Consider the following 12,793-nt stretch of genomic DNA (forward strand, 5'->3'; position numbering starts at 1 on the left):
AAAATAAATAAAATTGATTAGTTGAATTGTTATAACATTTTTTATTCAAAATTGGTTTTTGTGTGGTTAGAGATTTAGGGATAGAAGAGAGAGGGTTCCATACACTAGAAAAATATTATAAAGTTAAAATAAATATATTTTAAAATTTTGATTAATAAATTAAATAATAAAAAATAAAAAATAAATTATTAGTTGAATTGATATAATATTTTTTATTTAAAATTGGTTTTCGGTTACTAAAGATTTAGGGATAGAAGACCGAGAGTTCGCTTCACCATACAAATATTATAAAGTTAAAAGTAAATATATTTTAAAATTTGAATACAATTAAATAATTTGTTTTCATCTTATATAAAAATAAAATTATAAGTTATTTTTATAAGATTGATTTTAGAAATTTAGGGTGTTGCTCCAATAAAATATTATAAAATTAAAAATAAATATATTTTAAAATTTTGATTAATAAATTAAATAATATATATATATATATATATATATATATATATTAGTTGAATTATTATAAGTACGGTAAAAGGTTTATGAGGAGAAGACCATAGTTTTCAGTAAATTATTATGAAGTTAAAAGTAATTATATTGTAAAATTTTGATTAATAAATTAAATAATAAAAAGAAATATATATATATATATATAAAAGTAAAAGTTGAATTATTATAATATTATTTTTATTTAAAACTGATTTTCTCACCGTTAAAGATTTAAGGATAAAAGACCAGAGTTTCAATAAAATATTATAATGTTAAAATAAATATATTTTAAAATTTTAATTAATAAATTGAATTATAAAAATAATTAATTTTTTTTATTAATAAACTATTATAATATTTATTTATTTTTAAATTAATTTTAGAAATTTAAAGATAGAAGACTATAGTTTGCTAAAATATTATAAAGTTATAAGTAAATATATTTTAAAATTTTGATTAAAAAATTGAAATTATAAAAAACATTATTAATCGAATTGTTATAAAAAAATTTATTTAAAATTATTTTTACGGTTAGAGATTTAGGGATATAAGACTTACAATTGACTCCACCGTACAAATATAATAAAGTTAAAAATAAATAATTTGTTTTCCTCTTATATAAAAAAATTATAACTTTATTTTTATAAAATATATATTTATTAGTTAAATTGTTACAATATTTATTTTATTTAAAACTTATTTTCTATAGTTAGAGATTTAGAGATAGAAGAATTGAGTTTGTTGCAACAGTAAAATATTATAAAATTAAAAATAAATATATTTTAAAATTTTAATTAATAAATTGAATGATAAAATAATAAAAATAAAATTTATTAGTTGAATTATTAAAATTGATTTTGACGGAGGGGTTAGAGATATAACAATAAAAGAGAGTTCGCTATCCCATAAGATAAAACTAAATATATTTTAAAATTTGAATTAATAAATTAAATAATAATAAATATATAAAAAAGTATGATGCAATATCATAATTTTTTATAAAAAGTAAAACTCAAAAGTTTTAATACCAAACTAATAGTATGTTACTTGAGTGTATATAAAAATATATTTTATGAATTATTTTTTAAATTATTGTAATCTTTCCACTGATTTACTAATTCTTTTTATTGACACGGTATAAGATATTATAAGAGTTTTTTTTTATATGGGTTTGGGATTAAATCTTTTATTGATTTATTTTTAAATATTTTTTTTTAAGATTAATATTATTTACCTTCTAAATAGATGAGATTCATAACGAGGGATAATATATTAAATAAAAATTATTTGATATTATTTATTTTTATTAAAAAATAATTTTTATTAAATAATAAAGATGATGGATAATGAGAGAGAATTTAAGGAATGAAATGGACGAAGAAATCAAAATTATTTTATTTTTACAGTTATTTTTTCTCTTATTCCATATTTATTTTCTTCCTTAATCATTTCTCATAAATAAATTAAATAAATACTAAAAAAAAAGAAAATTTAAAAATCAATAAAGTATCCATTTTCACATCATCAAGTAAATCATTTCTTATAATCTATATATTAAATTGTATAAACAATTTATAAAATTAAAATTCAGAATAAAAAATATTCAATTTGTTGGTGTTTTGATGAATAAAATTGGTGTTTTGAATCTTTTGATGAATAAAAATAGTGATGTGATAAATAAAGTAATACAAGATAAAATATTAGGTTTTGAACAAAAAATTAGAAATAATTATGAATTAGGACATGATTATAAACTATTATTAAGATATTTGCTTAAATTATTATGTTTACAGATAACTAAATTTAAATAACTTGTTGATAGAATATTTAAACTATTTTGATAAATTTATTAATATATTAGTTGTCATTATAAATAAATGGTTAACAATAAAAAAAAAGAGAGAAAAACAAATAAATGTAAATGATCCAAGAATTAAATCCCTAGCTAGTTATCAAGACATTAACTACTACTTTGAATTTCATTACAAACGGAATTTCAACTTTAAATGACATATGCATTGAATAAATATTAAATTAGTTAAATTTAATTAATGCATAATGTTACCTATCTAAATTAAATTTCATAATTATCAACAAATAATAAGACTAATGATCTTCTTCTTCTTTTTCTTTACTTCCACCAAAGATTCTTCGAGTTAATTATCTGCAAAAACAATTAAATATATAAGTTATTTTTAATATTTTTATTATATATTTAATAAAGAAGACCAAAATATATATGCACAATTTATAATTATAAATATGTTGATAACCCATCTTGAGAAATAAATAATTTATTCAGAAAAAAAAGTGCAGAAAAATATATTTAAATGATCCAATAATTTAATCACTAATTATAAATGATATTAATTGGGACTTCTAATCTTCTAATTTGACTTCTTATTCAAACTGATTTTTTTTTTGCTTGATTGCATTAAATAATAATTGTATTTAACTGTTTTTTTGCCCATAAGTGCTACCCATCTAAATTAGATAAGTTATAATCATAAATTGGAATAATTTTTTTTTAAAAAAAAAATCTAATTCTCATAGTCATGATTCCATTTACTATAAAGATTTTCTTAAATCTAATAATCAAATTGAAATCATTCTTAAAAAAACATAAGTAAAAGCTACACTATCAATATCTTCTAAACTATTAAAACAACCTTACTTACTATAATTTAGACCCAAAATAACACTAAGATTATAACATTAAGCAATTCAATATGTTGATTCAACAACATTTAAATTACTTCCAAACAACCTAAATCATATATACTGTACTTTCTAATTTTCCATTTTCATACTAATAATTAATTAGTTAATACAAAATTTACCTTCAACTAATTTGTGAGCAACTAGAGATGAGAAAGTATGAACACTTTTGAGATCATGCTGTCGTTCTTGATCATGATGAATCAACTCGTTTTCTTCTTTCACGTTTTTCATCCTACAAAAAAAAAATTAATTATAAATATACTTTGAATTGGATCTAAAAAAATTAAATCATTTAATTTTAATCAAACAGATATACATAAGAGCTTATTATTTGATATTATTATTATTATTAATTTTTTTTTATCAAAACTCAATGTTGTTCCTCCTTTCACTTCATAACCCAAATAAATCCCAAAACTTAGATAAATCAACAAGATCAAACAAGCTCTAAAAATAAAAAAATCTAAAATTAACTATTTTTCTAAAGATCAATATATCATATGAAGAAAACATATAAGAATCAATAGCATAACTTGTCATATAAGTTTCAACAAAATATACTTCATTATCATTTTTTTTTAAAATCATGATAAACAAATAAACAAAAATAAAAACCCTAATAATGTAGGTTATAAAAGTATGAACAAGCTTAAATAAAACTCAATATTCTCTCATTTCACCTCATAACCCAGATAAACTAAAAACCCAAGATCAAACAAGTTCTACAAATAAATTCTGAGTTTGAATTATTTATTTTTGAAAAAACTAATTTTCAATTAATCAAAAACATATAAGATCGAATCAATGGCATAACTTGTCACAAGTTTCAACAAAATATACTACACTATCATCTTTTAAAATCATGTATAAACAAAGAAACACAAATAAAAACCCTAATAATGAGGTTAAAAGTAAACAAACCCTGGAAAATGACAATCATTGGTGTATGATGACATCAAAGTCGGCATCCCTTCAAACAAATGCATACCGAATCCAATATCCGGCTGAACCACCACAGGCAGCGACGTTTCGCCGACACCACGACAAGCCTTAAGCTTAAACCTAATAAAATCCAGCTCGGCAGTAGCCTGTTCGATATGAAATTCAAGTTCTCGTATAATACGAGTACATCCACCAACAAGATCAAGAGCCCTAGTATTAGCTTCGAAAATCATAGTCATTGCTGTATCATCTCTCTCATTAGGTTTAACCCTATTCAAAGCTCTACTTAGATTACTTACTCCAAAGAATCTACGAGCATTGAGAAACTGTTGAGAATTTGATGCCGGAAAATATGGAGCAAGTGGACAGGAAGGAGGGCATTTGCGGCGCTGGAATTTACAGGCTGCGCAGGGAACTATTGAGATTGATTTCGCAGCGGAATCATCGCTGGATGATGTAGTTATTTGATCCATGTTTTAAGGTGATTGATGATAGATTTAGAGGGAGAAGATTCCGGCGGAGAAGATTCAGGTACGGTTTTAATGATAGTGATTGAGAGATAGAGAGGAGATGAGCAGTTATAGTTTGAGATGTGCCTTGGATAGTGGGTTTATAGGGAAATTTGATAATATGACCCTAATAACCTAACTATTTTGTTTTTTAACCTCAATAAATTTGGTTTTGTTTTTTAACCTTTTTTTATAATTTTTTCCAATTATACCCCTGATAACCTTTTCATTTTTTAATTTTTTTTTTTTTTTTTTTTCTTTCTTTTTCTTTCTTTCTTTTCTTTTCTTTTCCCTCTCTCCTCTCATTCACTCCCCTCCCGTTGGTCCCCCACCACCCCCCATCCCCCACATGTCCCCCATTTCCCAAACATTCCCTTCTTCCCCAATCACCTTTCTTCTTCCTTTCCACCGCGACCCCACCACCCTCCCTTCCCCCAACTGCCAGCCACCGTAGTCAACTGCCGCCACGCCAACGACACAGCTCCGCGACGCCTGAGACCCAACTAAGACCCCGCGACGACGAGACCATCTAAATGGGTACGTTCATTTCTATCAATCTCATTTCATTCAAGTTATGGTTGAATGTCTGTCAATGTTATGGTTGAAATGCTGGGAAATGCTGGGAAATGATACGTAAACGAAATGCTGTCAAAGTCGGTCCACGCCCCACGCCCCACGCCCCACGCCCTACCCTCACGCCCCACGCCCTACTCCCACGCCCCACGCCCTACCCTCACGCCCCACGCCCAACTCCCAACCCCTACTCCCACGCCCCAACCCCCACGCCCACGCCCCACGCCCAAGCCCCACGCCCCACGCCCAACCCCCACGCCCCACGCCCACTCCCCACGCCCCACGCCCAAGCCCCACGCCCCACGCCCAACCCCCACGCCCCACGCCCACTCCCCACGCCCCACGCCAAAGACCCACGCCCCACGCCCAACCCCCACGCCCCACGCCCACACCCCACGCCAAAGACCCACGCCCCACGCCCAACCCCCACGCCCCACGCCCAACCCCCACGCCCCACGCCCACTCCTCACGCCCCACGCCCAACCCCCACGCCCCACGCCCACTCCTCACGCCCCACGCCCAAGCCCCACGCCCCACGCCCAACCCCCACAACCCACGCCCACTACCCACGCCCAACGCCCAAGCCCCCACGCCCACTCCCCACGCCCCACGCCAAATACCCACGCCCCACGCCCATCCCCCACGCCCCACACCCACTCCCCACGCCCCACCCCCACGCCCAAGTCTCACGCCCCACCCCCACGCCCACACCCCACGCCCAAGTCTCACACCCCTCGCCTAAGACCCACGCCCCACGCCCCAGGCCCCACGCTCAACCCCCACGCCCCACGCCCAAGCCCAACGATCCATTTATGGTAGGTTTTCTTTTGTACACTAACATTTAAATTTCTATCAATTGCAGATTCCAATTTATATGTTAGCTGTTTTGTCCTATATGATGGTGAGTGGCTGAAAGATGATGAAGGTGTTAGTTCTTTTGAAGCAAATTCTTTAGTAGGTGTGCATCTATCCCGAAATACTACATATGAAGAATTAACTGAAATCGTCTATGATGCTATTCGCGTGGACAAAGTGAGATATGATTTAGTGTTGAAAGTGAAGTATAATTGTCTTTTTAAAAGAGCTCCTCCTGCTGTTATCCGATGTGATAAAGATGTGATGTTCTATGTGCAACATATTTCGACTTCACACCAAGAGCAAAACACTCCTCTTTGTGTATCTTTACTAGAGAAGTCACAACCTTCACACCCAACGGATGAAATCCAAAGAGAGGAGGTTTCTGAATTTGAGCATGAAGATCCACTCCCCCAAAATGACATACACGATGCAGTAAATGAAGAACAACAAGTCCCATTTCTTCATCCGAGTGAATTGGTTGCTAGTACCCCCCCTTTTGAACCCAGGCCAGCCACTTCCCCTATGAGGAAAACATCCATTAATGTTGAGGAACCAATCCCGGTTGAAACACATGCTCAATTAACCCTTGAAAACGGATTGGAAGTGGGTACGTTTTATGAGAACAAAAAAGAACTTCAATTGAGGGTGCATAGATATGCGATGGCTAATCATTTTGAATTCAAAATCGAAAAGTCAACAAAAGTTCTTTGGTTTGTGAAATGTGTGAATGAGAATTGCAAGTGGAGGTTGCGTGCCGTGAAAGGGAAATTTCAAGAGATGTTTGAGATTCGAAAATTACTAAATGTACACACATGCTCAATTTTGACGAGGCAAGAGAATGTGAGGCAAGCACCATCATGGGTAATTGCGGAGTGCATCAAACGTAAGTATATGGACCATCACCATGACCACATGCCTAAGAAAATAATGGAAGACATGCAGACAAATTATGGGTTTAAGCTGAAATATAATAAGGCTTGGAAGTCTAGGGAACAAGCATTAATGGCAGTGCGAGGAACAGTGGAGGAATCATATGGAAAATTGCCATCATATTTGTTCATGTTGGCGAAGAGTAACCCAGGTACCATAACTGACATTCAGACGGATGAGCATGGTCAATTCAGATATATGTTCATGTCTCTAGGCTGCTCAATCAGAGGTTTCAAGTATTGTCGTCCAGTATTGTCCGTCGATGCCAGTTTTCTTAAACACAAGATTGGAGGTCAATTATTGATTGCGATTGCATTGGATGCGAATGAACAACTATTTCCCCTTGCTTTTGGCGTTGTTGATTCGGAGAATAATAACTCTTGGACATATTTTATGCAACAATTAAAAGTGGCAATTGGATTAGTCCCGGATCTCGTCTTCGTATCTGATAGACACCCAAGTATTGCCAATGCTTTGTCCGCTGTTTTTCCAGAAGCACATCACGCGGCATGCACATACCACATCAAAATGAATATTATGGCCAAATTCAAAACCGATAACTGCCATGATGAGTTTGATATGGCTTCACGCGCATATACAGTTCCAAAGTTTCAACTCCATTTTGACAAGATCAAGACCAAGGACCCTCGTATTGCTGTCTATCTGGAAGAGATAGGATTGGAGAGATGGAGTCGTGCATTTTTTCCTGGTTTTCGATACAATCAAATGACAAGCAATTACGCTGAGAGCTTTAATAGTCAGTGCAGAAATGCTAGGAAATATCCCATATCAACATTGGCTGAGTATTTACGAATCACACTACAAGAATGGTTTCATGATAGAAGAGAAAAAGCTTCTAACCACACAGAACATTTATCTCAATATTATGAAAAGTACTTACGTGAACAAGCCGAGAAGGCCAGATTCTACACTGTTAATCCGCTTAACAGATTCGAGTTTCATGTGAATGACGGTGAACATGATTTTCAAGTTGATCTCCAAACTCGAACTTGTACTTGTAGGGTATTTGATCTATCTGGTCTTCCTTGTAAACATGCCCTTGCTGCTGCCCGTTCTCGGAAAACTATTCCTTATGAGTACTGCTCAAGGTTAGAGAATTATTGCATTGTTTAATTCTAAGATTGAATTTATATAACTTAAATGTTTTTTTTCAGGTTTTTCACAACTGAAGCGTGGTGTATGGCATATGTAGATACATGTTATCCAGTTTGCGATGAAGGTTCTTGGGATATTCCAGAAAATATCAAGGAACGAGTTTGTCTAAAACCCCCAATCAAGGTTAAGAAGGGTAGGCCAACAACAAAGCGTAGGCCATCACAAGGTGAGCCTCGTAAGCCACAGAGACGGTGCAACTCATGTGGCGGTCGAGGCCATAACAGGGCAACATGCAAAGCAGTGATGCCTGCACCATCTACTTCAAGACAACAAGTGGCACAACCTTCACAACCGTCACAATTGGCACAACCTTCACAATCTTCATCTTTGCCACATTCTCTAGACAATATTTCTTTTGGTTAAATTGTATCTTTTTGTTAAATTGTAAGTTTTTGCACCAACTGAATTAGTGACTATTCCATATGATGTTTTATATATATATGTAGGTGGTAGTTTTGTCTAGGTGGTATATGTGCAGGTGACTTTTTTTCTGTTGTAACATATCTGATGTGCAGGTGCCCAAAGGCAATAAGTGGGGCTTGGGCGTAGGGCGTGGGCCTTTGGGCGTGGGGCGTGGGTCTTTGGCGTGGGGCGTGGGTCTTTGGCGTGGGGTGTGGGGGTTGGGCGTGGGCCATTGTGCGTAGGGCCTTTGGGCGTGGGTCTATGGCGTGGGGGCTTGGGCGTGGGGGGGGTGTGGGCGTGGGGGTAGGGCGTGGGGCGTGGGGCTTAGGCGTGGGGGTTGGGCGTGGGGCGTGGGGGTTGGGCGTGGGCCTTTGGGCGTGGGGGTGGGGGTGGGGGTGGGGCGTGGGTCTATGGCGTGGGGCGTAGGGGCTTGGGCGTGGGGGGGGTGTGGGCGTGGGGGTAAGGCGTGGGGCGTGGGGCTTAGGCGTGGGGGTTGGGCGTGGGGCGTGGGGGTGGGGGTGGGGCGTGGGTCTATGGCGTGGGGCGTAGGGGCTTGGGCGTGGGGGGGGTGTGGGCGTGGGGGTAGGGCGTGGGGCGTGGGGCTTAGGCGTGGGGGTAAGGCGTTGGGCGTGGGGGTTGGGCGTGGGATTGGGCGTGGGGCGTGGGGGTTGGGCGTGGGGCTTGGGCGTGGGGCGTGGGGGCTTGGGCGTGGGGCGTGGGGCTTGGGCGTGGGGCGTGGGGGTTGGGCGTGGGGCGTGGGGAGTGGGCGTTGGAGCTTTACATATTATTACTTGAATTAATTTAAGGTTTTGTTATACATATTACTGGAAAATCTCATTCATTTGAATCTAACAAAGACAACAATAATTAACTAATTTTAGAATGAAATTTGAAGCAAACAAAATAACTATTTATATTGAATTTAGATCAAGGGTCTACAATTTGATGGAATAACCTTACTGCCCATTTGTTTCTCCAAAAATTCATATTTTCAGTGACCACATTTGATATATCCAATGAGGCAGTAAGGTATTCCAAATGCATAATAGTAAAAACCCCACAGTCCCCACTTTTGGTTGTCTTTGGGACTATGGGGTGTGGTATTATGGAATATGGCATCGCATCCAATTTGATCTGTGGAAACCTTTGTTTATCGCTCGTGCTGAACCCCTGTTCAAGCAAGTACGGCACCATTACACACATTGGTTCCAAGAATGTGTCATATTCATCCTTTGGGAACATATTCTGTTCGCAGTCATATACATATATGCACCAATCTTGAAGATGAATCTTGCACAGGACCCAGTGCTTCTGCTTTATGTTCAAGGGTACGTATATCATATCAACAATATTCCAAGGATTACTTCCTTCACCAATTACGTATTCCATGAGATCGTCGAATTTGTAGCCTGCAGGATTCGGGGTGAACACTTCATAGCGATTACTCATCTTCTGAGATAAATTGGAGTCAGCAATTGAGAAATTTCTTGGATATGTCTTAGGGAACTCCTCAGCCCTTCGTTTCAGTAGATGACAGATTTCATCTATCTCCTGCGAAAAAAATTATAGATTAAGCAAAATTATTAGGTGGGGGTTGGGCGTGGGGGTTGGGCGTGGGCCGTGGGGATTGGGCGTGGGTAGTGGGCGTTGGGCGTGGGGGTTAGGCGTGAGGCGTGGGGGTTGGGCGTGGGGGTTGGGCGTTGGGCGTGGGGGTTGGGCGTGGGCCGTGGGGATTGGGCGTGGGTAGTGGGCGTTGGGCGTGGGGGTTAGGCGTGAGGCGTGGGGGTTGGGCGTGGGGGTTGGGCGTTGGGCGTGGGGGTTGGGCGTTGGGCGTGGGGGTTGGGCGTTGGGCGTGGGGGTTGGGCGTGGGGGTTGGGCGTTGGGCGTGGGGGTTGGGCGTGAGGCGTGGGGGTTGGGCGTTGGGCGTGGGGTGAGAGGCTTGGGCGTGGGGGTTGGGCGTTGGGCGTGGGGGTAGGGCGTTGGGCGTGGGAGTAGGGCGTGGGGTGTGGGGGTAGGGCGTGGGGTTGGGCGTTTAAAAAATAGAGAACAGAAATACTTACCGTATTGTGTAACCATTGTTGAGGCTTGAGCAATCTGTTGAATAAAGAACGATCTGCAGAGCAAGTCGTCAACTCCTTGAAATCCTTTGCATCACTCTTTAACCATTTCTTCAACTCCTTCATCTTTTCCTCGTCAATTCGTAACAAAGGATTAACCTTAACCGGATCATTTAGTTTAAACCCTTTCCCACCAGGGTCGGTGTATTCCCCCAATTGTTTCGACTTCTTCTTTCTCCGAAAACTTTTACCAACAAATTGTGAGGGAGTCAATTGTTTCACCTCATTCTCCTTCTCCTTCTGCTTATTCTTCTCCTTCTTCTTCTTCTCCTCCTCAGTCTCCACAATCACCTCCTCTTTCTTCTCCTTTGGAACATGGGGCAAATCTTCTTCCTGTACAATCAAAAAATTAGATTAATATACATAGTGGAATTGGAATGTAGGGCGTGGTGCAATACCTTGTCATTCTTCTCAGCTTCCTTCTCAACCTCCTTCTCCTTCTCCACCTCCGCCTCCTTTTCCTTGTCTTTGTTCTCCTCCACCTCCTTATTCTTCTCTACCTCCTTATTCTCCCCCTCCTCCTTGTTCTCCTCCACCTCCTTATTCCCCTCTACCTCCACCTCCTCCTCCTTATTCTCCTCTACCTCCTTATTCTCCCCCTCCTCCTTGTTCTCCTCCACCTCCTTATTCTCCTTGTTCTCCTTATTCTCATGCACGTCATCATTCTTCTCCTCTGAGCCATCAAAAACCAATTTGCGAGAGGTTTTTGGCGTGGGGGGCGAATCATCATTCTGCACAATGAAAAATAAGATTAATATATATACATTGTGGAACGTGGGGATTCGCACGTTCTATACCATACCTTGTCATCCTCCTCAGTCTTCTCGTCATTCTCCTTAGTCTCCTCGTCCTCCTCCTCAGTCTCCTCGTCCTCCTCCTCAGTCTCCTCGTCCTCCTCCTCAGTCTCCTCGTCCTTCTCCAAAGTCTCCTCCTCCTCAGTCTCCTCGTCCTCGTACTCGTCCTCCTCCTCCTCATCGTTCTGCAAAATCAAAAATGAAATGAGATTAATATACATTTTGAGGTCTTGGGTGTGGGCGTGGGTGTGGGCGTGGGGGTTGGGACTTGGGCGTGGGGGCTTGGGTGTTGGGCGTGGGCGTTGGAGTTGGGCGTGGGGTTGGGCGTTGGGCGTGGGGTTGGGCGTGGGCGTGGGGTTGGGCGTGGGGCTTGGGCGTAGGGCGTGGGCGTGGGGTTGGGCGTGGGCGTTGGAGTTGGGCGTGGGGTTGGGCGTTGGGCGTGGGGTTGGGCGTGGGCGTGGGGTTGGGCGTGGGGCTTGGGCGTAGGGCGTAGGGCGTGGGCGTGGGGCTTGGGCGTAGGGCGTGGGCGTGGGGTTGGGCGTGGGGTTGGGCGTTGGGCGTGGGTCTTTGGCGTGGGGCGTGGGGAGTGGGCGTGGGGCGTGGGGGTTGGGCGTGGGGCGTGGGGGTTGGGCGTGGGGCGTGGGCGTGGGGGTTGGGGCGTGGGCGTGGGGTTTGGGAGTTGGGCGTGGGGCGTGAGGGTAGGGCGTTGGGGTTAGGCGTGGGGGTTGGGCGTTGGGAGTGGGGGTTGGGCGTAGGGCGTAGGGATTAGGCGTGGGGCGTGGGTAGTGGGCGTGGGGCGTGGGTAGTGGGCGTGGGGAGTGGGTAGTGGGCGTGGGGCATGAGACTTAGGCGTGTGGGTTTAGGGTGTGTACCTTTTTCGATTTCCTCTTCTCAGCCTTCCTCTTCTTGGCCAACTTCTCAGCATTCCTCTTCTTGTCCAACTCATCAGCAATCTTCTTCTTTGATAAGATTAACAGCCTCTCTCGCCTCTCCTTCCTCTCATTCCTCTTTCTTGTAATCTCATCATCATCCTCAGTCTTCTTCCTCTTAGAGTTCATCAACTCATCATTCTTCCTCTTCGTCCTATTCTCATTATCAACATCATCATTCTTCCTCTTCGTTCTATTCTCAACATCATCATTCTTTCTCTTTGTCGTCCTCTTCTGAGTATCAATTGCAGCTGTACCTGCCTCTTCTTTTTCTTCTCCTCCACCATTCTTTTGTTCATTTCTTTGCCCCAATAATGTGATTATAAGTTTTTGATTGTCCTTCATGAGCTTGATTT

At 39.7% G+C, this 12,793-nt stretch overlaps 2 protein-coding genes across 2 annotated transcripts; both read right to left on the reverse strand.

The window, feature by feature from the left end:
- Positions 1-4,112: 4,112 nt before the first annotated feature.
- LOC124923696 (LOB domain-containing protein 22-like) lies at positions 4,113-4,622 on the reverse strand. Its single transcript, XM_047463661.1, has one exon. The coding sequence runs from the start codon at positions 4,620-4,622 to the stop codon at positions 4,113-4,115; it is 510 nt and encodes a 169-aa protein (XP_047319617.1).
- Positions 4,623-9,524: 4,902 nt separating this feature from the next.
- Positions 9,525-12,566, reverse strand: LOC124923705 (DNA ligase 1-like). The gene is made up of 5 exons (XM_047463668.1): positions 12,381-12,566; positions 11,113-11,445; positions 11,006-11,047; positions 10,658-10,885; positions 9,525-10,148 (listed from the first exon to the last, which is right to left on the reverse strand). The coding sequence occupies exons 1-5, from the start codon at positions 12,564-12,566 to the stop codon at positions 9,525-9,527; spliced, it is 1,413 nt and encodes a 470-aa protein (XP_047319624.1).
- Between the last annotated feature and the right edge of the window lie 227 nt (positions 12,567-12,793).

Source organism: Impatiens glandulifera, chromosome 2 (genome assembly GCF_907164915.1).
Source record: "Impatiens glandulifera chromosome 2, dImpGla2.1, whole genome shotgun sequence".
NCBI classification, from domain to species: Eukaryota; Viridiplantae; Streptophyta; class Magnoliopsida; order Ericales; family Balsaminaceae; genus Impatiens; species Impatiens glandulifera.

Bases quoted from the DNA above. Each gene is read 5' to 3' on its own strand.
- LOC124923696 (XM_047463661.1), bottom strand. From the start codon at position 4,622: ATGGATCAAATAACTACATCATCCAGCGATGATTCCGCTGCGAAATCA.
- LOC124923705 (XM_047463668.1), bottom strand. From the start codon at position 12,566: ATGAACTCTAAGAGGAAGAAGACTGAGGATGATGATGAGATTACAAGA. The intron at 11,048-11,112 runs GTATTGCACCAC...TTGATTGTACAG, and splicing joins AAGCTGAGAAGAATGACAAG to GAAGAAGATTTGCCCCATGT. The intron at 10,149-10,657 runs GTAAGTATTTCT...TTTTTTTCGCAG, and splicing joins AACAATGGTTACACAATACG to GAGATAGATGAAATCTGTCA.